This window comes from Geotrypetes seraphini, chromosome 5 (genome assembly GCF_902459505.1).
Source record: "Geotrypetes seraphini chromosome 5, aGeoSer1.1, whole genome shotgun sequence".
Classification (NCBI taxonomy): domain Eukaryota; kingdom Metazoa; phylum Chordata; class Amphibia; order Gymnophiona; family Dermophiidae; genus Geotrypetes; species Geotrypetes seraphini.
The window spans coordinates 155,765,152-155,790,738 of NC_047088.1; the positions used below are offsets into that span (position 1 = coordinate 155,765,152).

General features: G+C 42.5%; 1 protein-coding gene across 2 annotated transcripts in view; it reads left to right on the forward strand.

Annotated features, from left to right (window-relative positions):
- The window catches only part of LOC117360764 (aldehyde oxidase 1-like), a 166,287-nt gene that overhangs the window by 129,890 nt on the left and 10,810 nt on the right, over positions 1 to 25,587 (forward strand). For both annotated transcript variants that reach the window (XM_033945089.1, XM_033945090.1), the window contains 6 exons: positions 1,521 to 1,649; positions 5,977 to 6,051; positions 9,098 to 9,150; positions 14,934 to 15,048; positions 22,123 to 22,188; positions 24,761 to 24,949. In XM_033945089.1, the coding sequence (XP_033800980.1) occupies positions 1,521 to 1,649; positions 5,977 to 6,051; positions 9,098 to 9,150; positions 14,934 to 15,048; positions 22,123 to 22,188; positions 24,761 to 24,949 (627 nt within the window). The remainder of the gene's footprint in view (positions 1 to 1,520; positions 1,650 to 5,976; positions 6,052 to 9,097; positions 9,151 to 14,933; positions 15,049 to 22,122; positions 22,189 to 24,760; positions 24,950 to 25,587) is intronic.

Below are 25,587 nucleotides of genomic sequence, written 5' to 3' on the forward strand. Positions count from 1 at the left end.
GTAGCGCGGGTTTAGTGCTCGCGGCAATTCTTCGCGTGCTAAAAACGCTATCGCAGCTTAGTAAAAGGAGCTCTAAATCTCATAGGCTCTTCTAAAATACATGTGAGCTGGATGTCTATGTGCTGGAAACATCCAACATAAACATCCATTTTACAGACTGAAATGTCCAAATTATAAACAGCTAAAATCAAGGAACATGGAGCTCTTACTGATAGCATAAAAATGCCCACTTTATAAACAGCTACACAGACTTCCATGCAGAGCAGAGGGGTAGCCCAGTGGTAACAGCAGTGGCTTGTGCATCATGACACCCAGGTTCAAATCCTACTTCTGTTGTTTGTGGATTTTTAATTGTGAACCCTCCAGGGGCAGAAAAATGCATACTATATTTGAACGTACATCACTTCAATAGCTTTCTTGCTCCCCATCGGCTAGAGGATGCAAATATAAGAGATACCACCAATAACTTCTATCGTATCAAGCAGCCTTATGGGGCAAAGACTTAGAAAAACTAATTACTCACACAAATGACTATGGAGAATTTAGAAAACACCTAAAAACGTACCTGTTCTCGAAACACCTAGGTAATGAACCAGGACAATAGCCCCCTTCGCAATAGCCCCCTTCGTAATATCATTCCCAAAACCGAATTTGTAATCTGCTAACCCCCAATCACAAACTATGAATATCCCATTCAATTTATGGAATTTTTCTAATTCTTTGTAAGACGCATTGCACATCAAGGCCCTGCAGCATACGAACTGTTGTTATTATCATTAATGTTCCTATTATCAGATGTACACTGCTATACTCTGTAATTCGCTGTATGTACAGTTTCTCTTTATTGTAAACCGCCTAGAAGTCGCAAGATTGTTGGCGGTATATAAGAATAAAGTTATTATTATTATTATTATATATTCGGGTATAGTATGTATTTTTAGGTCCCTGGATGGCTCACAATAATAAAAAAATAAAAAAGAGCTGAAGTAGGATTTGAACCTGGCTCCCTCATGTCACAGTCCACTGTACTAGCAAATAGGCTACTCTTCAGATCTATGTATCGCCTTATTAAGAATGTCCACAATATCTGAAGCTGTCATAGAGCCTGTTATTCATGCCAGTTTCACCTTCAGTGTAGAGGGAGAGGGACAACAACCTCTGGAGCATTAAGGACGGATGTTCTTTAATCCCTCCAGTGGACAGCTGCTCAATCATAGCACCTTTCTGCAATCTGGATGTGACAAGTACCAGGTCTAAATAACAATATCCATCATTATAAACACGAATGTCCTTTCACCTTCTGTGACCAGAGTTGGACGTCAATATTTTGTACCCTCCCTAGTCCTGCCGAAAACACACCCAGATCATTGCTGATTGAATTGAATTGTTTCAAATATACACTGTTATATGTGCAACAATAAAAATATGGCATTCTATATTATTTGCAAAATCAAAGGTAGGCCTTTGTGGCTACACAGAGCTACATTAATCTTGCCTTTTCCTGCATGAAAACTTGGCAGATTGCAAGCCGGGAACTGAAGATACCAATGTCGAATGTCTACATCTGTGAAAACAGTACTGCAGCGATCCCCAACATGAGCGCTACCGGAGGGTCCATAGGCACAGACATCAGTGGATTAGCAGTGCAGGTTGCATGTTTAACACCTTCTTATGTGCCTAATATTACTTCTGCATTACACTATTTACATTTTGTCAAACTAACTAACATTTCTCTAAGTGCAGCAATCTTAAATAATTAATGATCTATTAGCTGAGAGAAGAGGCTTTTGAATTAGAAATGTACTAAACATTCAAAATAAATTTGCTCAAATGTAAAATAAAATCAAAGCTACCAGGATTTCTTATCTAGCTTCAGAAAACACATAGGACCTGTTTTATAAAGCCATGCAGCGGTAACAGCCCCAAAGCCCATAGAGATTTAAAGGGCTTCGGGGTTGTTGCCATGTGGCTTTGTAAAACAGGCCCATAAAACTTTCTGTAGCTGTTCAAATTTGTTTTAGTGTAAAAATGTACAAAATTGCCAACTTTAAATTTAAAAGCAAGAAAGGGCTTCTGAAGACTTTCAAGAGAAAGAGAAAGGGAGGAAAAAAATATGTGAAGATAGAGAAAAAAACAGAAGATGGAAAAGAAAAAGGCACCAGAAGGGACAAGGTAGGGAGGAGGGAACAATCAAAAGAGAAAAGAAGATGTTGTACTGAGAAGTAAATACAAAGACGGAAGATTGGGGAAAGAATGCAGGAAGATAAGAAAGGAAGGAATAATGAATTATTAAAGGAAGGCTGAAATAAACTTATTTTGGCCTGACAGTTTTTTCCTGCACTTTTGGGCTTCCAGCTGAATTGGAAACAGTCTCTGCTGGGCAATGGTGCCATGATTCTTCACTGAGAACTTCCTCAAGGGTTTCCCTATTACAACCATCTGTATCCTTCTGTCCAGCCCAGCTGTTGCAAGAGCCATAGACTGTGACATCCTCTAGAACAGGGGTGCCCATAAGGTCGATCGCAATATTTGCGTTCTCCCTGCTTCCCCGATGCGCAAAAGCCAGGCCCGTGCAGCCACTACACAAGTGGTCTCCCCCCCCCCACTCCCCTGCCGACGTCAATTATGACGTTGGAGAGGAAGTTCCGGGCCAGCCAATCGCTGCCTGGATGGCCCAGAACTTCTTCTCCGACGCCAGAATTAGCATCGGAGGGGGGGGAACGCTTGTGTAATAGCTGCAGAGGCCTGGCTTTTACGCATCAGGGAAGCAGGGAGAATTCGGCAGCAGTGGCAGCTTGGGGGGGAGGGCAGGGAGAGAGAAAGAAAGATGGTGGCTTGGGGGGCAGGGAGAGTGAAAGACACAGAGCTTCATGCTTCCTGGAATTAAACAAGCTGCTGTTCCTCCATTGATCAACTAACAGTGCTGGCTTCTCTGGAGAGAGACAAGAGAGAAAGAAAGGAGGGGCAGGGAGAGAGGAAGAAAAAGTCAGGGGAGTGAATGGAGTATGTCAGGTGGCAGGGGGCAGGCAGGGAGAGAAGGAGACGGAGGGACAGAGAGAGATGTTGGTTGGAATGAGGTCTGGAGGAGAGGAAGCATGCAGGAGGAAGAAAGAAAGAAAGATTGGATGTAAAAGGGGAGGGTGTATATTTGTCTATTTTTGTATAGTTGTTACTGAGGTGACATTGCATATTTTAAAGTCATCTGCCTTGACCTCTTTGGAAAAAAACCCTGAATATAAATTATAATTAACATTTTCTCTGCAATTTTATTGTTGGTAGATCATTTTGACTTGGTCATTTTAAAAGTAGCTCACAAGCCAAAAAAGTGTGGGCACCCCTACTCTAGAACATTGAATTTCCAAACCTGTCCTGGGGGAACCCCAGTCAGTCAGCCTTTCAGGAAATCCACAATAGATTTGCATGCAATGGAGGTATGAATATTCAACTCATGAATATTAATTGCAGATATCTTGAAAACCTTACTGGCTGGGGTTCTTCCAGGACAGGTTTGGGAACCACGACTTTAAGGGCTGCAAATGTTGAACCTACTGCTCCAACCAGGACTTCCGCATGGCAGTAAACAACATTGGCACCCAGGCATCAAAAGGATGAAATTGAACAAGTAAGCAGCAAAGTGAAAGTATAAAGGGGAGAAGAGAGGAAAGAAATCCCAGTGTAAAGGAAGATATGGGGTGAACTAAAGAATAAAGGGAAGGACAAGGAAAAAAAAAACCATGTAAGAAAAAGAGAAAAGAACAATTGAGGAGAAAGGGAAAAATAGATTTAATGAAGCCCAAAAGAGAAGTGAAAGAAAAAAAAGCAGGAAAAAGTCACAAATGAAGAAAGAAAGGAATATGGAAAAAGGCAGATAGAGGATAAGAACAGAATGGAAGAAGATTTAACGACTGTACCTGAAGTTATTAGGTTTCATTTTTCTACTATCAGGTTGAATCAAACCTTGTTGGAGTCTATTCAGATCAGATTCAATGTAGTTTTCCTGTTTTAATCATTTATGTTAACATAAGGTGTAATGCTATTAGTAACTCATAAAAGAAAGGGCGTGCATATTTTAAAATATAATTTAGGCAGGGTACTATTGCTTTAAAATTTTCTACCAAAATTTTAGCCAGAGCATTGTGATCTCCCTGCCCTAAGTCAGAGGTTGCCAACATGCTGTATGCATACCCCAGGTGTTGTATCGGTGTTTTAGGACCTATTGTAATATTTATAGTGCATTTTTTTCACACATACGGTTGTTGCACTTTGAGTCCTGAGAGTTAGTGTTGTTATGATATGGTAAGGTTCCAACTCTTTTTTGCACAAGTTTTTGCATAGCATTTTGCAGTAGCAGGATTTTCTACTGGCCTTACTAAGGTGATATCAAAACTTTTTAATATTGTTTGTTATAACATCAGACAGGGCTTTAGACATTTTGTAGTAACTGATATGTGTTCAGCTGCAAGAAAAGCCAGGCGATTTTGTAACTCCCAATTTCATGAGACAGCAAAATCAACAAGATCTCTGAGAGAGAGAGGACAGAGTGGCTGAGGGCAGGTGGGATGTGTGAGTGAGAGAGAGAGAGGGAGAAGGGCAGAGTGGCTGAGGGCAGGTGGGATGTGTGAGTGAGAGAGAGAGAGGGAGAAGGGCAGAGTGGCTGAGGACAGCTGGAATGTATGGCAGAGAAAAAGAGAGAGAAGGGCAAAGAGGATGAGGGTAGGTGGGATGTGAGTGAGAGAGAGAAAGGCAGAGTGGCTGAGGGCATGTGAGATGTGTGTGAGAGAACTTACCTATAGTGACCAATCAGATTTCATGTTTCATTTTCCCAGGGAAAAGATGAAACCATATTGTTCACTAATGTCAACTTATGTGGAGGTCTTCCTTTTCTCTTATTCTTAGGGCTAGATGCACTAAATGCTCCGATCAGGTCCTGATGGTCGCTAAACCAGTTTGACTGGTTTAGCAATTGTTGGAATTTGCTGACCCAGTGTTGAAAATGGCTCACTGTGTAGTTTGAACCAAAAATTAACTTTGTCAATTCAATTGCACTGATAAATCATAAATGGAAGAAGGCAAAATCTCAGACCATATTGCTACGTCTCATAACAGCCGAGGGCTATTGACAAATGCAATATCATGGTTTCAATCATTAGTCCGCCTCCATCCTTTTCATGTGAATACAATAATTCATTAAGTGCTATAGTTGATGTCTTTTAAAAAAAAATTTCAATAGATTTTATAATTTTGTATAAATAAAGTTATTATGATTGTCAAAGTTAATAATAAAGCTGTATAAGGTCATATACAAAGTTCTGTACGAAATGGCAATTCTGTGCAAAAATAGCAGTTTTATCATAAATAGATAAAGATTTCAAAGTTTATCATTGAAACTAACTGTCATATCAAAAAATTCATGAAAACCACATATCTTATCTTAGTGGCACAGTGACTAACTCTGTAAAACTTATCAGAAAATCAAAAAATTCATAGAAACCACTTAGTGGTACAATAACTGACTCTGACGGGTCCATTTCATTAGTACTTCTTCAGAGAATCAGTTAGAAAAGCCATAGTGCCTGAAAGACAGCATATAAAGAACATTATATCAGTCATTGGTATCCCTGCCTATTAACTGCTAGGAACCTAACAGTCCCTCATGTACTAGACTACATACAACTGAAAAGCAAAAGGCAAAAACAAAAATTGGGAAATAAAGAATCTATCAGGAGCTAATCTGAAACTTCTAAGCATCAGCTTGTCAGTGACAAACAGCGTTAGTTTCAATGATAAACTTTGAAATCTTTATCTATTTATGATAAAACTGCTATTTTTGCACAGAATTGCCATTAGTCACATCCTCTCCCTGATATTTCTGAATCCTGCTGGCCCCATTGGAGAAGAAAGTCCTGCACCTGACTATATAGCCCAAATCATGGACCCAACCCACTAACAGTATTTCTATTGTATTACTCTTCCCAGCGGGCTTGTCAAGCTCTGATGCAACGTCTTGAGCCCATCATTAAGCAGAAACCAGAAGGAACCTGGAAAGACTGGGTAAGAGCCACATTATATGTGAGGTGAAAAGCAAAAAACAACAACAAAGGTGACCAATGCTGTTCAGTCTCTTTTTATTGTGATTGACTCGACACGATTGTGTTTCGGCCCACAAGGGGCCTGCCTCAGGAGTCTTGTAGTTAAATTGTGATGGACAGAATCACAATGCTCTTTTACTCATCTTGGAAAGAACTGCTAGCTTGGAGAACTAACATGTGCTGCTGTCCGTGCCAAAATGAAAGTGGGTGTGAGGTAAAAAATCAGGTGACCCAATGTGTTACCCTTCTACATAAAGAGTGTAGCTTGAAGCACAAAATAGGAAAATAGGATGTATTGTTATGCATTAATGATGTTCTTTATATAGATATGGTGATTCTGTAATTTATTACATCATCACCAGCTATTCAATCTGAGTTCTACAGAAATTTTGTAAAGGAGAATTTTCAATGGGCACCTGCAGAAACTTGGAACTTTCTAGAATTGGTCCTAGTATGGGCATATCACCCTTTCTCTGATGACAACACTACTTTAGTTAAAACCCATTTTAAATTCTTCACAATAAAGCCTTTCTCATAGTGAAAAAGCCAATGAGAAAGTAATAAGCGCAGATTCAAACCTTTATGATTAACATATTTACCGGTAACTACCACCTGAAATTGAAATACAGTATTTATTTATTTTAAAAATGTGTCAACCGCTTATTCCTAAGCGGCATTACAAAAGTAACATACATAAAGTCAAACAAACACGACTTATACACATATCACACTAAATATGATTTCTAACCTTTGTCTTCGTTCAGTGTTGGAGATTTTCATACCCAGCAGAGATCTGAATTGAGCATAAAGTTAATGGGCCTGATATTCAAAGCAATTTAAGCAGGCAGGAGACTCTCCTGCCCATTTAAATTGCTTCCTGCCATCTAAGTGGGGATATTCAATGGTACTTAACCAGAGAGTACTGCTGAATATTCCCATAGACTGCCCAACTGAAAAGTGGTCAGGTCAGGTGTGGCACTGGGGAGGAGGCTGAGTGTATGCAGATGCTAGAAATATTCAGTTCCAGCATCCACATAGCTGCCCTAAATTAGGCCTCTTTATGCAGGTGCTGGTACTGAATATTGGACCGGCATTGGCACAACTTTTTTAAAATCAGATTTCCCGAGCACCTCAGCCACTTCCTGCCCTTTGACTTCATATAGAACAGTGAGCTACTGTAATAGGTCATGGCAACCATTTTGAAAAAGCCCGCAAGAAGCCGAAGCAGGAGCGAGGGGCCTAGTTGGATGGCCAGGGAGCCGGGGAAAGGGTTTCTTGCTGTGAGCTGGGGGAAAGGAGGAGATAAATAGAGGGCATTTTTTGGAGGGGGGATCACACTCAGTGAATCTAATTTAAAAAGAAAAGGTATGCGGATGCCAGCCCAATATTCAACCAGGGTCACATAACTTATGCAGGCCCTGGCTGAATATTGACTTGGCTCACAAAAACTCAAATACCCAGCCTGCCCACATTTAGACCCAAATATTCAGTGCTGGTGCCTGGACATGGCCTGGCACTGAATACTGGGGGGAGCTCCATATATACTCGAATATATACCGATCTGAATATAAACCAAGGTAACTTTTTTTTTCTCCTAAAAAGGAGGAAAAAAGGTTAACTCAAATAAAAACCAAGGGTTTATATTCAAGTCTCCTGCCCTGCCATATTAGCCCCCCTCCCTCCCTCCCTCTCTTCCTGCCCTGCCCTGTCGGGCTCTGCACCCAGCCCACCTCCTTCCTCCATCCCTCCCCCTCCCTTCCCTTCCCTACCCTATTAGGCTCTGCACCCCGTCCCCACTCCCTCCCTCCCCTGTTGCCTTGCAGGCCTTTCTGCAGGCCTGCCGTAAGCCCTGGTGGTCTAGCATTGAGCTGGCACAGGAGGAATCCCTCCCACCTTTTGTCCCAACCGACTCTAAAACATCTCATCTCCCTCCCACCTCCCAGACCTCTAGAAAGCCTACCTTGAAAGCTCTGATGGTCCAGTGTTGAACTGGGGCAGGAGCGATCTTCCTCTGCTCCTGCCCCATGTAAGCTGCTACCTAAAATGGCTGCCATGAATCCCCAGGGCAAACCTTGTGAGACCATGGAAACTCGTGATAACTTGTGGCTGCCATTTTAGATAACAGTTTGCACAGGTCAGGAGCATTGGAAGATCAATCCCGTCCTAGGTCACCACTGAACCACTAGGGCTTTCAAGACAGGCATTCTAGAGGTCTGGAAAGTGAGAAGGAAGTAGAATGTTCTAGAGTCAACAGGAAAAGGAGGTGGGAGGGATCCCTCCTGTCTTAACTCACTGCTGGACCACCTGGGCTTACAGGAGGCCCAAGGGAGGCCTGCAATAGGTCCGAGAGAGGGGCAGGAGGGCACCAACTTGAATATAAACCATGACCCCCATTTTTGGGCCTTTGTTTTGGGCCCAAAATCCCTTTTTATATTTGATTATATACAGTAATTTAGCTAGCAACGGTCAGCATTTAAAACACTGACCATCACTAGCTGAATATTGGAGGGGATGTATTTGTATAATAAAAACTTACAGCACAGTGGGCCAAGCATAACAGGCTGTTTTCCTAGACGCACAAAAAGGCATTTTGTCATGGAAACAGAATGGAAAAACAGCCCTAGGAATCAATTTTCAAATATCCATTTAGCAGGTATGCTAATCAGTTGATTGCAGCCAGTTATGTTTATACATGTCTGAAAGGTAAATAGGGCTTCTAAAATGACTGCCTAAGCCTCTTACAATTAACCCATTATTTATTCAAAGAAACAAAAACATATATTTTCATCTTTATCTGATATAACTAATTGTTGGCATTCCCAATTAGTCAGTGCTTCCTTTCCATGTTACAATAATGTTCCCTCACATGTGCATAAGAAATTAGAGAATTTTCACATAGCTATCTGGTTGCTATTCCTATTCATTTCTACTCACTTGGTAGTTGAATGGTAAAACAGGAAATACTTTGATCTTTTGCATTTAATTCAGATAAATATTTTGTTTTACAGGTAGAGGCAGCTTTTCTGGAAAGAATCAGCCTTTCAGCTACTGGATTCTATAGGTATATAAATTTAAAAAAAGATGAAATCTAGGGCTAGAAAGCTGGACTTTAGTTGCATATACCATAAGTGAAGCTAAAGAGAATGTTCAATCCCCTTCTGCAAAGAGTTACTGGCCCCATACAGGGTTTCTCAACTCAATCCTTAGGGAACCTCAAGCCAGTTTGGTTTTCAACAATGGAGGCAGTGCATGTAACATATAACATAGTAACATAGTAGATGACGGCAGATAAAGACCCGAATGGTCCATCCAGTCTGCCCAACCTGATTCAATTTAAATTTTTTTTATTTTTTTATTTTTTTTCTTCTTATGCATGACATCACTGCATTGCATCCATACATGCACAGATGCCATCCCGACGTCACTGCTAGCTGGAAGCTTTTCAAAACCCGGACAAAATGCCGGGTTTTGAAAAGCCGTCCAGACCCCCGTACATGTCCTCAAAAAGGAGAATATGTCCGGGGAAATCCGGACATCTGGTAACCCTATCCTCATATAACATAAGGGGTTTATGGTGAAATGTTCAGTATACCTGGGACTCTTTACGTGTAGTTCGCTGCAGTGATCCCTAGGGTGCCCCATTCCTCTGCCGACATGTCTGTTTGATATTTAAAAGGTTCTTATATACCATGTCTCAAATAAATATCACCGCAGTTTATAAATTATTGTGGAGCAGGAAAGGAACTACAAATCCTTAAGAATAAGAGAGAAAATGGGAAGCAAAGAACAGAGGGAAAGAGGAAGGAGACAGGTTAGGAGAGAGACCATGAAAGCAGTAGACTTTACTGACCTGCAGACTCAGGGGCTCATAATCGAAACAGAAATACGTCTACAAACCGGCCTAAATCGGCACTTTGACGATCAGTAACACAAGTCTTCCAAGCACTGATAATCGAACCGGGTTTTAGACATGTCTAAAAATGACTTAGACCTTCACAGTGCTGCAGTACACCCAGAGCTAAAAGGGGCGTTTCAGGAGGAATGTCGAGGGCAGGATTTGGGTGGGACGTGGGCCGTCCTAGATTTAGTCATACTGCATGTATAACCGAAAGTTATACAACACTGCCTAGACGGAACTTAGACTTTGTGACTTAGGCCATCTAAAACCATGTCTAAGTCACAAGAAGGTATCCAAAGTGACCAGATAGGCACTGCAGACACAAAGTACAGACCCCCACACACTGCCCCAGTGATCACTGACCCCCCCACCCCCATAACAATCGTAATAACAACTTTACATATCTGCCTCCAGAACATCATCACCTGGTAGCCTGGCATAGGAAAGTCTAGTAGAGCTGCACAGAGGTGGCTTAAGTAGTCTTGGGGTGGGTTGGTGAACCATGAGGGGGAGGACACAGGCCCATAAGCCACTCTAATGACTGCATTCATGGTGAAACATGTGCACCCCCCCAAAAAATACTTTTGTACTGCCATATAAGTGGCTCCTACAGCCATAAGGGCTATTGGGGTGGCAGATAGGTGGGTCTAGTAGGTTCTGGGGGTGTTATTGGGGGCTCACCATGACCTATAAGGGAGCTGTAGTGAGATGTTTATGTGGGACCCTTTTTGTGAAGTTCACAGCAGTGCCCTGTAAGGTACCCCACTACTCTGGTGCTATGTCTGTGTGTCCAGTCCATCACTTTTCTGGCCCCTCCCGCGCCCAAAAGGTCTTTTTCCAGGTGTTTGTGACTTGGATGAATTTTTGGATGAAAATGGGGTATAAAGATGAACGACTTAACGGTCTGGGCAATCAGACAGCTAGATGTACAGTTGGACAATTTTCGGGGAAAAAATATGTTGGACGTATTTTTCAAAAATTGACTTTTTCCCCGTGTCTGACTTTGGGCAACATGCGACTTAGGCCCAAAACAGACTTAGAGGTTTCTTTTGATTATGCCCCTCTGAGTATTCTTGTGGTCATAACTTTAACCCTCCAGTGGTCACCTGGTCAGTTTAAGTACCTTTTTGGCACTTAGATGCTTCAAAAAAATATGTCTAGCTCAAAATATCATAAGTTCCATCCATATAAGACCAGGTACTGACCAGGTACTGTTGGACAGGGGAGGAGGGGAGAAGGGGTTCTGCTGGACAAGGGAGAGGTAAAAGAAAGGGAGAAGAGGTGCTGCTGGACCTGGCAGAAAGGGAGAGAAAGGAAAGGTGCTACACCCTGGAGGGGAGGGTGAGATGGTGCATGGGGAGAGAGCATGTTGGGTTGGAGGGTGTGAAGGAGGGATGCTACTGAGGGAAGAGACAAGGACAGAGAGCGAAAGCGTGCAGGAGGCAGAAAGTGTTGGACTCATGGAGAGGGCAAGATGGATGGGGAGGACAGAAAGGAGGGAAGGAGAAATGTTACACTGGGGAAGGGGAGAGGGCAGAGAGTGAAAAGTTGGACTCATGAAGGGAGAGAGAGAGATGTTTGGTTGAGGGAAGGAGAATCAGAGGAGAAGCATGCAGGAGGAAGAGATAAAAAATGTTGGACTGGTGGAAAGGAGAGAGAAATGTTGGACTGGGAGGGGGTGTCAGAAAGGAGGAAGTAAAAGAGAAATGTTACATCGATAGGGGGGGGAAGGAGGGAAGAAGAGAGAGGTCAGACCATGGAAATAGGGAGGGAAGGAGAAAGAGATAGGAAGGGAAGGTAAGATATGGAAACGTAGATTTTGAGAAGAAAGTAAAAAAAGCAATCATAATAAGAAACTACAGTTAAATAATATTCTGTTTTGGTATATAAATAAGGTGATCTAACTTTCATACTGTTTATGATCATATTATTTAACTTCCTTCTCTAACAACAGTCTTTCCAATTGATCTGGTTCATAAGACATATCTAGTGCCTGAAAAAGCAATTAAACATTTAGAGGGAAGTTATTAAAAAAAAAAAGTGGCCTCAAGAGCCAAGACTCTTGGTTTTAACTGAAGAAATTGCTTCCATCTAACCCAGTGGTCTCAAATTCAAACCATTTGCAGGGCCACATTTTGGATTTGTAGGTACTTGGAGGGCCGCAGAAAAAAATAGTTAATGTCTTATTAAAGAAATGACAATTTTGCATGAGGTAAAACTCATTATAGTCTATAAATCCTTCCTTTATCTGTTAAAGGAAAGATTTATAAACTATAAAGAGTTTTACCTCATGCAAAATTGTCATTTCTTTAATAAGACATTAACTATTTTTCTGCGGCCCTCCAAGTACCCTATTTTTTCCGTGGCCTTCACAGTTAAAGTTTAACATCTTTCCTTTCTCAGAATTGAAACATTTCAATCACTATATTGAAAATAAAATCATTTTCCCTACCTTTGTTGTCTGGTGACTTTATTTTTCTCTGCTTTTAACTATGTTTCCTGGGCCTTCTTGTCTTCACTTTCTGCCTTGCATCCATCTTTGGCATTAACTTAATATTCAATTTTTCTTTACTTCCCCTCTTTCTTCCTTGATGTGGGCTAGACTAGTTCCTGGTGTACTTACTGTTTAAATTTCAATTTTAAAAAAACTTAATAAAGTGGAGTTATTTGAGAGTCACCACATTTAATTTCACGAGACACACTTGATCATAGTTCTAAAGGATTTTTTGCCAGACATGCACCATTGTCTACAGGAGAATATGGGAGATGTCCTATGTGCTCAAAGAGTTGCTGAAAAACAAAGGAAATAATTATTATTGTATGCTATTATACCCCTGATATATACATTGATTAATACTGTCTTGACTGGAATATGGGAATGTTGTCCTTAACGAAATCAAACATTTCCAACTTAAAAGACTTCAAATTATAGAAAATAAGACAATACCCACCTGATATTCAGGCCACTATTTAAGTGGTCAGCAATGGCTCTTGGACAGTTAAATAGCATTTGGCTGACTAGCTAATAATCAGCAGGAGATTATCAGATATCTCCACTGAAAATTAGCAGTTTGCAGCTAAAACTTAGGGCCTCTTTTATCAAGCCAAATAGCACAGACTAGCGCGGTAAATCTTTTATCAAGCTAAATGGCACGGGCTGGCGCAATAAATACACCGAAGCTCATAGGGATTGAATGGACTTTGGTGCATTTGCCACGTGACACTCGCTACCACGGTTTAATAAAAGAGGCCCTTAGCTGGCTATATCACACCATAGCCACCAAGTTTAAGCACTGATCAGCCAAGTTTAGCAGCCAAATCACGCCGTACAAATAGTAAGTCTATCTATGGCCACTATAACTTGACCGGCCAGCGCTGAAAATTGACTTGGCTAGTTAAGTTTGAGCCAGCCAAAAATAAGCTGGATATTCAATGGCAGTCACTGGAAATGGCATTGAATAGCCACAATCAGCACTGACCACGGGATTTAGCCAGCCTGCCTCCTGTTGTGTGAATATCAGCCCTTAAGGCACAGGTGTCAAAGTCGGTCCTCGAGGGCCAGAATCCAGTCGGGTTTTCAGGATTTCCCCAATGAATCTGCATGAGATCTATTTGCATGCACTGCTTTCAATGCATATTCATTGGGGAAATCCTGAAAACCCGACTGGATTACGGCCCTCGAGGAGGGACTTTGACACCCATGCCTTAAGGCTTCTATGTTCTTTGCTGGTTACAGAACATACTAACATTGGGTCCCTATTCATTCTGAATGCTTTAAAACCCTGGGTGTAAAGCTGTTTATACTGGTCTCCCCCAATATCTTTCTAACAGTCTGCTTCCAATTAGTTCATATAGGCCAACAAGATCTCAAAGGATGTGTAAATGTGGGCATCCACTTATAGAATTGCCTTTCCTATGTGCTTGGCATTTTTCTCCTTTCCTTCCTGGTACTGTACCCTCTTCAGCCTTCCCTTTCTATTGGAATTCTTTCTGCAACTGTTATATACAAATATGTACTTCTGAAAGTTTCATCCACTTGTAATATGCAGCTTTGCTGTGACCCCACTTGTATATTTGTTGGGGGGGAGTTATTTCAATATTTATATACCACCTATCAAAGTTGTCTAAGCAGTTTACATTCAGGTACTCCAGTATTTTTCCCTATCTGTCCTGGCAGGCCAGAATCTATTGTTGTTGCATTTGTTATCCTACTGTATGAAAACCTTGCTGGGGTAGATGGCATGTGTACACTAAGCAACAATATGAGACAATGATTTGCAGATTTGGAGGTTAGTATGCAATGCTATACGAAAGTCAAAGAATCTCCACATATCAGTTATTCCACGTATCTACTACCATAGGACTTTCAGGGACCCCTGAAGAAGACTATCTTGACGAAACGCAGACCGTGTTCGGTCCTACGAATTCAATGGACTAGGTCCTTTAGGTTTTTATATGGATTACTTTATTTTCATGTGGATTGCTTAATTGTACTTTTGGAACTTTGAAATTTTCAGTAAAGTCCATTTCAGGAACATCGTCACTCCACAGTGTTTTTTTGATTTCTCTTGGACTCTTTTCTCTGTGGATCCCCTAGGGTCAATTTTTTCTGGTTTTGTCTTGATGGAATCAGATTATCAGCAAATGGTCTTTTCCATTTGCCAAATTGGCCCGATTACACTTTCCAAACGTAGAAGAAAATGGGGATTTTGGATTTCACTCATGCTTTTTTCATTTGCAGCTCACAAAGAATTACATTCAGGTAAAGCACATACCTAACGTATGTAATTCAAGACAAGCGATATTCATTTCCAGTAGGTGTTTACCTGTCGCCAGAGGGTTTACAATCTAAGTTTCTATTTGAGGCAATGGAGGATTAAATGACTTGAGGAAGATTACAGAGAGCCGCAGTGCTATTAAGTTGTTTTGTTTTTTGCTTTTCTCAGAGGCTACGAAACAACAATTGACTGGGAGAAAGGGGAAGGCAATGCAATGCCTTATTTTGTTTTTGGTGCCGCATGTGCGGAAGTAGAAATTGACTGTCTGACTGGAGCACACAAGGTGATGTCTACATTTCCATAAACACATTTCCATGTGCAGGTAGAAGGAATGGTTCTCTGTTTCAACTAATCTTCATTATCCACAGGAAGGTCTTGCCATCCCTTATGTTTAGTGAGAATTGTACATAGAAGAGAGCTCTCCACTGAAATCAGAGAGGTATATTCCCCAGCCAAATGAAAGTGCTTGTCTGGCTGGACACCACTTTAGACCTCAGTATGTCTCAGAGAGAGAGAGAGTTCTGCTGCTTTTAGTGCTATTACCAGCCTGTTCTATTTCTCCTCCACTAATCAATATTTATTTATTTTAAAAATTTGTATACCGTTTAAACCTCTATATCGCTCAATGGTGCAACCTCATCTTGAGTACCGTATTTTCACGTAGATAACGCGCACCCGTGTAAAACGCGCACACTGGTATAGCATGCGGAAAACACAAATTTATGTACAGAAATTTTTGTATACCGCGCACACCCGTATACCACGCATGCTGCCCGACTCTCCAGTCGCCCGCCCCGACTCTCCTCTGGCCACCCCGACTCTTCTTTCGCCCGCCCCGACTCTCCTCTCCCCCTTGAAGTCCTGTCCCCACCCTGAAAGCCTGATGCCCCCCCCGACGTCCGATTCATCCCCCCCCCCCCGCAGGACCGCTTGCACCCCCACCCGAAGGACCGCTCGCACGCACCCCCACCCTGAAGGACCGCTCGCACCCCCACAGCCTCCCGACCCCCCTCATCATGTAGAAGCTCCTACCGGTGTCCTCCTGCTTCCCCTCTTGCCCCGCCGACTCCCCGACACGATCGGGGCAAGAGGGAGCTCAAGCCCTCTTGCCCCAGCCAACCGCGGCACCCCCGACACGATCGGGCAAGAGGGAGCTCAAGCCCTCTTGCCCCCCCTGACTCCCCGACACGATCGGGGCAAAAGGGAGCCCAAGCCCTCTTGCCCCGCCGACTCCCCAACTCCCCGACAATATCGGGCCAGGAGGGAGCCCAAGTCCTCCTGGCCCTGGCGACCCCCCCCCCTAGTTGTTCGGGCCAGGAGGGAGCCCAAATCCTCCTGGCCATGGCGACCCCCTACCCCCACCCCGCACTACATTACGGGCAGGAGGGATCCCAGGCCCTCCTGCCCTCGACACAAACCCCCCTCCCCCCAACGACCGCCCCCCCCAAGAACCTCCGACCGGGTTGGGCCCATGTGCCTCAGGCCCCGCCCCCAGGTGGGACCTAAGGCTCCCGGGCCTATTCTGATTGGCCCAGGTACCTTAGGCCCCACCAGTAGGCGGAGCTTTGGAACAGATGGGCCAATCCAGCCTCATTCCGTCGTTGGCTGCCTGCCGGACAGGCGGGTTTGGATCCCGTCTGTCCAGCCAACTAGAGAAAGGTACGGGGAAGGGGGGGTGGGGGTGTCGTGGGGGTCGGCCAGGGGGGTCGCGGGTCGGCTGGGGGGGCGGTCGGAGGTTCTTGGGGGGGCGGTCGTTGGGGGGAGGGGGGGTTTGCGTCGAGAGCAGGAGGGCCTGGGATCCCTCCTGCCCGTAATATAGTGCGGGGTGGGGTTAGGGGGTCGCCGTGGCCAGGAGGACTTGGGCTCCCTCCTGGCCCGATATTGTCAGGGAGTTGGGGAATCGGCGGGGCAAGAGGGCTTGGGCTCCTTTTTGCCCCGATTGTGTCGGGGAGTCGGGGGGACAAGAGGGCTTGAGCTCCCTCTTGCCCCGATCGTGTCGGGGAGTAGGCGGTCCTTCGGGGTGGGGGTGCGGGTGCGTGCAAGCGATCTTGCGGGGGGTGAATCGGACGTTGGGGGGGAACTATGTAAAAAAAATTTTGTACAACGCGCTCACGCGTATACCGCGCAAGGGTATGCACGGTTTGTAAAAACACATATAACGCGTGCATTCAATTCCGGTCGTCATATCTCAAAAAAGTTATAGCTGAATTAGAAAAAGTTTAAAAAAAAAAGCAACCATTCATACATATCGTTACATACTTAATTCAATAAAACAAATAAAATCAAACAAACATGAACATATAATCCTCAGAAAATCATGTAAAAAGCCCAGCAGAAGAACAAGCACGAAAATCAATTTCTAGAAAAATGCATTAACAAATCAAATTTAGTTTGTACTGTGAACATGTCAGCTTCTAGAATGTAACAATTGGGATTTATCTTATTTTCACCCGAGTTTATAACACATTTGGGCTGATACTGAAAACCAGTTGCACGTTCACTGATAGCTGGTGAATGTATACTTGACTTGTCCTTGGATAGTATGAAGCCAAAAATACAACAAAACAGTCTGATACTATCCATATAAGAAATGGACAGAGCAAGGACATGCTGCAAAATTGTCTGAATAGCGGTAATATTCAGCCACCATCTGAATAAATTATAAGAACATAAGAATAGCCTTACTGGGTCAGACCAATAGCCCAATAGCCAGTCTTCACGATATCCAATCCAGGTCACAAGTACCTGGCAAAAAACCAAATAGTAGCAACACTTCATGCTATCGATCCAGGACAAGCAGTGACTTCCCCTATGTCTGTCTCAATAATAGACTATGGGCTTTTCCTCCAGGAAATTGTCCAAACCAGCTACGTTAACTGCTTTTACCACAACCTCTGGAAGCGCATTACAGAGCTTAACTATTCCCTGAGTGAAAAAATATTTCCTTCTATTAGTTTTAAAAGTATTTCTCTGTAACTTCGAATGTCCCTTAGTCTTTGTAATTTTTGATGGAGTAAAAAATCAATCCATTTGTGCCCGTTCTATACCTCAATCATATCTCCCCTCAGCCATCTCTTTCCAAGCTGAAGAGCCCTAACTTCTATAGTCTTTCCTCATATTAGAGGAGTTCCATCCCCTTTATCATCTTGGTCACTTTTCTTTGAACCTTTTCTAAATCTGCTATAACTTTTTTTGAGATATGACGATTGGAATTGAACCATTAAGCGATACAGAGGCAATATAACATTCTTAGTCTTGTTTACCACCCCTTTTCTAATAATTCCTAGCATCTTGTCTGCTTTTTTGGGCTACCTCCTCACATTGGGTGAAAGGTTTCAGCATATTATCTACAATGACACCCAGGTCTTTTTCTTGGGCACTGACTCCCAAGGTGGACCCTAGCATATGGTAACTATGATTTGTGTTATTCTTCCCATTGTACATCACTGTGTATTTGTCCACATTAAATTTCATCTGCCACATTAAATTTCATTTGAATGCCCACTCTTCCAATTTCCTTAGGTCTGCCTGCAATTTTTCACAGTCCACATGTGTTTTCAAAACAGTTTAGTGTCATGAGCAAATTTAAATCACCTCACCCGTCGTTCCAGTTTCCAGATCATTCATAAATACATTAAATAGCACTTGTCCCATAAGAAAATAAGCAATGCCTTCGCTGGGTCAGACCTGAGGTCCATTGTGCCCAGCAGTTCGCTCACGCAGCAGCCCAACAGGTCCAGGACCTGTGCAGTAATCCTCCATCTATACCCCTCAATCCCCTTTTCCAGCAGGAAATTGTCCAGTCCTTTCTTGAACCCCAGTACCGTACTCTGCCCTATTACGTCCCAATACAGGTCCCTGCGGCACTCCACTATTTATCCTCCTCCATTGAGAAAAAATAGCTATTTAACCCTACCCTCTGTTTTCTGTCCGTTAACCAGTTCTTAATCCACAACTGAACATTGCCTCTTATCCCATGACTCTTTAATTTTCTCAGGAGCCTCTCATAAGGAACTTTGTCTAATGCTTTCTGAAAATCTAGATATATTACATCAATCAGCTCATCTTTGTCCACATGTTTATTCAGACTTTCAAAGAAGTCAATCAAAATCAAGACCTCCCTTAGCTGAACCCATGCTGACTCTGTCCCATTAAATCATGTTTGTCTATGTATTCCACAATTTTATTCTTTATAATTGTTTCCACTATTTTGCCTGATGCTAAAGTCAGGCTTACTGGTTTGCAATTTCCCAGATCTCCCCTAAACCCATTTTAAAAATCAGCGTAACATTGGCCACCCTCCAATCTTCAAGTACTACAGACGATTTTAGTGATGGGTTATAAATCCCTAACAGCAGATCAGCAATTTCATGTTTGAGTTTTCTCAGTATGCTAGGATGTATACCATCTGGTCCAGGTGATTTATCACACTTTAAATTGTCAATTTGGCTTAGTCATCTTCCAGGTTCACTGAGATTTCTTTCAGCTCCTTCGCATCATCACCCTTGAAAACCATTTCTGGTTCAGGCAGATCTCTTACATCTGCCATAAAAACTGAAGCAAATAATTCACTCACTCTCTCTGCTATGGCCTTATCCTCCTTGAGCACCCCTTTTGTTCCTTGGTCATCCAATGGTCCCACGGATTCCCTCACAGGTTTTCTGCTACTGATGTTCCTATAAAAATTGTTATTATGAGTTTTTGCCTCTTTGGCAAGTTTCTCTTCATATTCTTTTTTAGCTTTCTTTATGAATGCTTTGCATCTAACTTACGTCTCTTCTTATTTTCTTCATTTGGATCCTTTTTCCAATCTTTAAAGGATGGGAGAGTTTTTGGTTCTAATAGCCTCTTTCATGTCACCTTTTCATCATACCGGCACTTGTTTTCTCTTCTTTCCACCTTAGTTAATAAGTGGAATACATCTGGTCTGAGCGTCCATGATGGTATTTTTAAATAATATCCACGCTTGATTTATAGTCCTAGCCTTTACCACTGATCATTTTAGCTTAATTTTTAACCATTTTCCTCATTTTATTGTAGTCACCTTTACAAAAATTAAATGCCGCTATAGTAGATTTCTTTAGTAACGTCACTCCAGAAATCAGCTCATATTTGATCGTATTATGATCACTGTTTTCCAGTGGCCCCAACACAGTTACTTCCTGTACTATGCCCTGCATTCCACTAAGGACCAAATCTAAAATAGCACCCCTTTTTGTCAGTTTCTGGACCAATTGCTCCAAGAAGCAGTCATTTATTACATCCAGGAATTTTACCTCCCTAGCACTCCCTGATATAACATTTATCCAGTCAATGTTGGGGTAATTAAAATCATACAAACATCATCACTTAAATTAAATTCAAATGAGAATCCATTCAACCATCACATACACATCATACAAATGTGGAGAAAGCCTCAGATATCAGGAGCCCAAACACCATTGAACCCCAACAGGGAACACAAAACGGATTGGCTCACCTTCATTCATCAATTAAAAAAACTCCACCCTAGCAACCAGCAATATTTAAAGCATATAAAATCACAAACTTTTTATCATCCACTTACTTAACAACCACCTACTATATTCTAACAGCTAGCGCAATCCATCGATCTGTGGGCATTAAATTACTGAGATTATCAATGAATACTTTAACTAAGACAATCCACAGATCAATAGTGAAATGGTAAATGGGCTCTTCAGTACTGTTCATACACTCAAGCACTATATTTCAAAACACACTGTGGTTACTGGGGATATAAAGTAAATTCACTCAATATTCCCACATTGCAAAAACTTATCTTTCACTGTTCATTTCACCCCAGGAGCAGCTGATTCCTACTCCCGACAGGATTCCCGTTTTGTAGTCACTACCACTGCATCAGGGGAAAACAGGATGTGCTTCTGTCCTCCCCAGCTTTCATTCCACTATAACCACCACACTTCTCAATGTGAGCCATTAAAGAACACTATGCCAAAACCTGTTGTTTCTTTCTTTACAATATCATTAAATTCAGACCCTTTCTGAGCACACTGCCAAGACCCTCATCACCACTTGCCTGGACTACTGCAACCTGCTTCTCACCGGCCTTCCGCTAAACCATCTCTCGCCCTGTGAGTCTGTTCAGAACTCTGCTGCATGCCTCATATTACGCCAATGTTGCTGTGGCCCACATTACCCCATTCCTCAAGTCATTTCATTGGCTCCCTATCCGTTTCCACATAAGTTCAAACTCCTCTTACTGACCTACAAGTGTATTCGCTATGCACTCCTCAGTATCTCTCTCTCTTTCCACACTTACCCCCCCCCCCCAGGGGCACTCCACTCATCAGATAAGTCTCTCTTATCTGTACCCTTCTCCTGTACAGCCAACTCTAGACTTTGTCCCTTCTACCTTGCTGTACCATAACAAACTGCCTGACTCAATACGTCAGGGTCCGTCTCTGACAGAAATTCAACTCTAGACTCAAAGCCCACTTCTTTGAAGCTGCTTTCAATTCCAAACTCCAATCCATCTGCTAAGCACCAATATCTGTCTTATCATCCCTTTGTAATCCCACCACCTGAGCACAGTGTATTGATACACCTTCTTGTTCAGTTTGTCTGTCTTGACTAGATTGTAAGCTCTTTTGAGCAGGGACTGTTTCTTCTGTGTTTTGATGTACAGCACTGCAAATGTCTAGTAGCACAATAGAAATGATTAATAGCAGTAGCAGTAGCATGGTGGCATTCCGAATTACAAGTATAACCTTACTGCATTTAGGTATTGTCAGTTATGCCAGATCTATGGCCGCTGTAACTGCAAACACCTAAACATATGGTGCGTCAATACCAGGTTTCACAAGTATTCTATAATGGAATCTGGGTTCCTGATGTCATTGTAGAATTGGTGAGCAGGTCAAGCCATTGGGGCATCTAAACACATGGTGCCCAGTTATAGAATTGCTCCAATAGTGTGACCGATTAGACAGATATTTAGCCCAATCTTATCGACTGATAGTGAAGTTATACATTTACTGACTTCTGGTGAATGTATAACTTTGAATGTTGGCCCATTTTATTTGTATTAGAAAATGTGACATGTACCTTATTTTTCACACATCTTTGTTCTAATGAACCTATTGAAATAGAGAATAGATGTGTGCCAACTCACTGGGCTTAAAGCTGGTAAATTAGTTCCTATGTACAGGTCATTTAAGATTTTTCTACTGGACAACACAGACTATGAAGTACTGCTGCAAACAATTAGAATTCTATCTTTTACAGTTGCCATTAATGCTGCTTTGTGCATTTCTAAAAGATCCTCTGAAAGTATCTGTTTTTACATTTTAGCAACTATTGTGTGTTTTGTTTACAGAATGTCAGAGTAGATGTGGTCATAGATGTCGGCCACAGCATAAATCCAGGCATAGATGTTGGACAGGTAGGCTTTTCAATAGGATTTTCACATGTTATCATTTTTATTTTTACATACTTATTATGTCTACCAGCTGCTTCCTGCTTCTTTGAATTTCCAGCTGAATTGGAACTGGCCTCTAATAGGCTATGATGCAAGGAGACTTCACTTGCAACTTCCCAGAGTTTTCCCCTTTGTTCATATTCTTATTCTATCCTGGGCCAGCATCACAGCGACATTCCTTAGCCAAGGTCCATAAACCATGCCGCCCTCCAGAACCTGGCTGTAATTCTCCCTAAGTCTAACCACTAGGTGGCAATATTGCACAATGTTTTTGACAGTCACCCCGAGGGCTGTGAATCCTGCTCCCACAGCAGGCCAAGGAAACAGTAGCCAGGTCCAGGAATTAAAGTCAGTTCTTCTTGGGGTTACCAGACATCCGGATTTCCCCAGACATGTCCCCGGATGGCTTTTCAAAACCAGGCACTTTGTCTGGGTTTTGAAAAGCCTCCTCTCAATTGTGTCGGGCTGCCCAACCAAAGCAGGCAACAGGAGGCGGAGCTAGAGCGGGACTGGGGCAGAGATGGGTGAGCCTGGGGGCAGGTCTAGGGTGTCCGGATTTTACGATCATAAAATCTGGCAACCCTAGTTCTTCTGCATTTCAACATGTAACAACTGAGCCACTAGACTGGTTCTTTCCAAACCTGGTTTTTTTGTATTTTCTCTGTACATCAAGTAGTTTGTGCTATCAATAGTGGTTTGCGCTATCAATAGCATGGGGCTTTTCTGCACAAGACCATTTTTAGCATGGCTGTAACATGACTTTATTTTCCATTTCCTCTATTAAGGGTCAAGTGTTAATTTCCCCATTAGCACATGGCCATTAGTGTAGAAGCAATTACCAGTGCCTACTTTGTTAATCAGTTGGCGCATGACAATGTAGCTATGCTGATTAGCACTTAACATGCATACTCTCTGTCCCCAAACATGCCTCAGTGCTAAAAAATAATAATAAAAAATTTTAGCATGTGGAAATCATGCACCAATCCCAAAACTACTACAAGATGCCTGAGTGTGCCCCGTGGTAAGTGGTTTTTAACCTGTCGCAAGCACAAATTAGTGCTTACTGCAGCTTAGTTAAAAGGTCACATATTATGTTGTTGAAAGAAATTCCGAAGCACTCCAATATCTATAGCATGCTTCTTTTGGTTTCCTAAAGATGACAATTAAATTATTAATTTTGAATATATTTTAATGATTCAGCCTATCCCAATTTTTCCAATTATTCATAATCTGTTGCATGGCAGCCCCTGTCATAATGAGTAGAAGCTTATTGTTATTAGAGGATAATTGCCACGCAGCAGGGAAATTTTAAGAAATTTCAGGTTATTTGGGAGCCATTAACAAGATATTGTAAAAGATTGAAATTACCGTATTTGCCGGCGTATAGGACGACTGGGCGTATAAGACGACCCCCCAACTTTTAGTTAAAAAATAGAGTTTTGTGTTATACTCGCCGTATAAGACGACCCCTTCTTCCTTCTCCACCCCTTTGTATTCCCCCATGTGCTTTCAGCGTTCTTCTCCCTCATCTGTCTTCAAGTGCTTTCAGAGTCCTTCCCCCCCCCCCTCCTGTCTTCACCATGGTATTTCAGCATCCTTCTCCCCCCCCTCCTTCTCTACCGCCCCGGGTGCAGCACAGCCAGCCAGGTCCCCTTACTTTTGTGGCACTTCCCCGACCGACCAACAACAGCCCGGGTCCGACAAACTTCCCTGCCCTTAACCGCGAATCTAAATTACCTTCTTACAGCTGCTGTAAGAAGGTAATTTAAATTCGCGGCTACAGGGCAGGGAGGATTGTCGGACCCGGGCTGTTATCGGTCGGTCGGGGAAGTGCCACAAAAGTAAGGGGACCTGGCCGGCTGTGCTGCAACCGGGGCGGGGCGGCCGCCCCTCTCTCTTGGTACCGCGAGGCTACTCTCCTCCTTACCTGCCATGCCTGCAGCACAGAGCCGAACGGAAGTCTTCCCGACATCAGCGCTGACGTCGGAGGGAGGGAGGGCTTTGTTTAAGCTTTGTTTAAGCCCTCCCTCCCCTCCGACGTCAGCGCTGACGTCGGGAAGACTTCCGTTCGGCTCTGTGCTGCAAGCAGAGAAGGTAGGGAGAAGAAGAGCCGCGCGACTGAGTACATCCAGCCCCGCAAGTAAGGGCATGTAAACTGTACCCGGCGTATAAGACGACCCCCGACTTTGGGGAGGATTTTAAGGTACTAAAAAGTCGTCTTATACGCCGGCAAATACGGTACTGCATAGAACAAATATTAATTTTTCCCTTTTGTTCATACACGTCCAGGGTGGGATGGGGGTGGGTGGGAATATTTCATGGTTTCTTTTGCTTATGAATAATTGTTGGATATAAGGGAGGGGAAATATTTGATGAGAGTTTAAATTTGATGATATATTAAGTGATGTTAAAGTATAAAATGATTGTATTTTATGTTACACTTATTGTAAGTTTTAAAAATGAATAAAGATTTATTTAAAAAAAGAATATATTTTAATGAATGCAAGTATGAATTATGCTTAAAATGTTTTCTCAGACTGAAGGTGCCTTTATTCAAGGTCTTGGATTATATACAATTGAGGAATTAAAATATTCTCCAGAAGGAGTCCTATACACTCGGGGACCAAATCACTATAAAATCCCAGGAGTCTCCGACATCCCTGAGGAATTCAGCGTTTCCTTGCTTGCAGGATCTGAAAATCCCTATACAATCTACTCTTCCAAGGTGAGACACCCATGCTCCATTCATAGAATCAAGTAGAGATTCAGTCACATTGTCCTTCCTGTTTTAATAATGGAATATCAAAATGTGATCAAGATATAGGCAGCTATTCAAAAAGTATGCATATGTGCCAACCCTCCCTCTGTTCCTGCCCTCAAGAACTTCTCGGCACCTACTCCAAGGCAGGTGCAGTTTTCTACATCTGCTATATGTTGGTACATGTGTATTTTATAAAGTACACTCTTAACTCACTACTCTGTTCTATTCCATTCAAACCATACTAATGGGAACCTGTACTCATGGGTCATATTAAACAATACAAACTCTTCCTGGCATGAAGGCGTGGCCTAGTCGTTAGAACTGCTGCCTCAGGTTATGGGTTTGATCTCAGGAAGTTCCTTGGGACTCTGAGCAATTCACTTAACACTCCATACCATAGTACCATAGTTAGGTTGTGAGCCTGTAGGGACAGATAAGGAAATACTTAGAGTACTTGATTGTAAATGTGCTATATACCACTTTGGGTAAATCACTTCATAAAGGCAGTTAATAAATCCCAATAAATAAATACTTGTATGTGCAGATATATCTGCACAGTAGTATAATAACCATTTCTTGCATGTAAATCATGCTGAAAATAC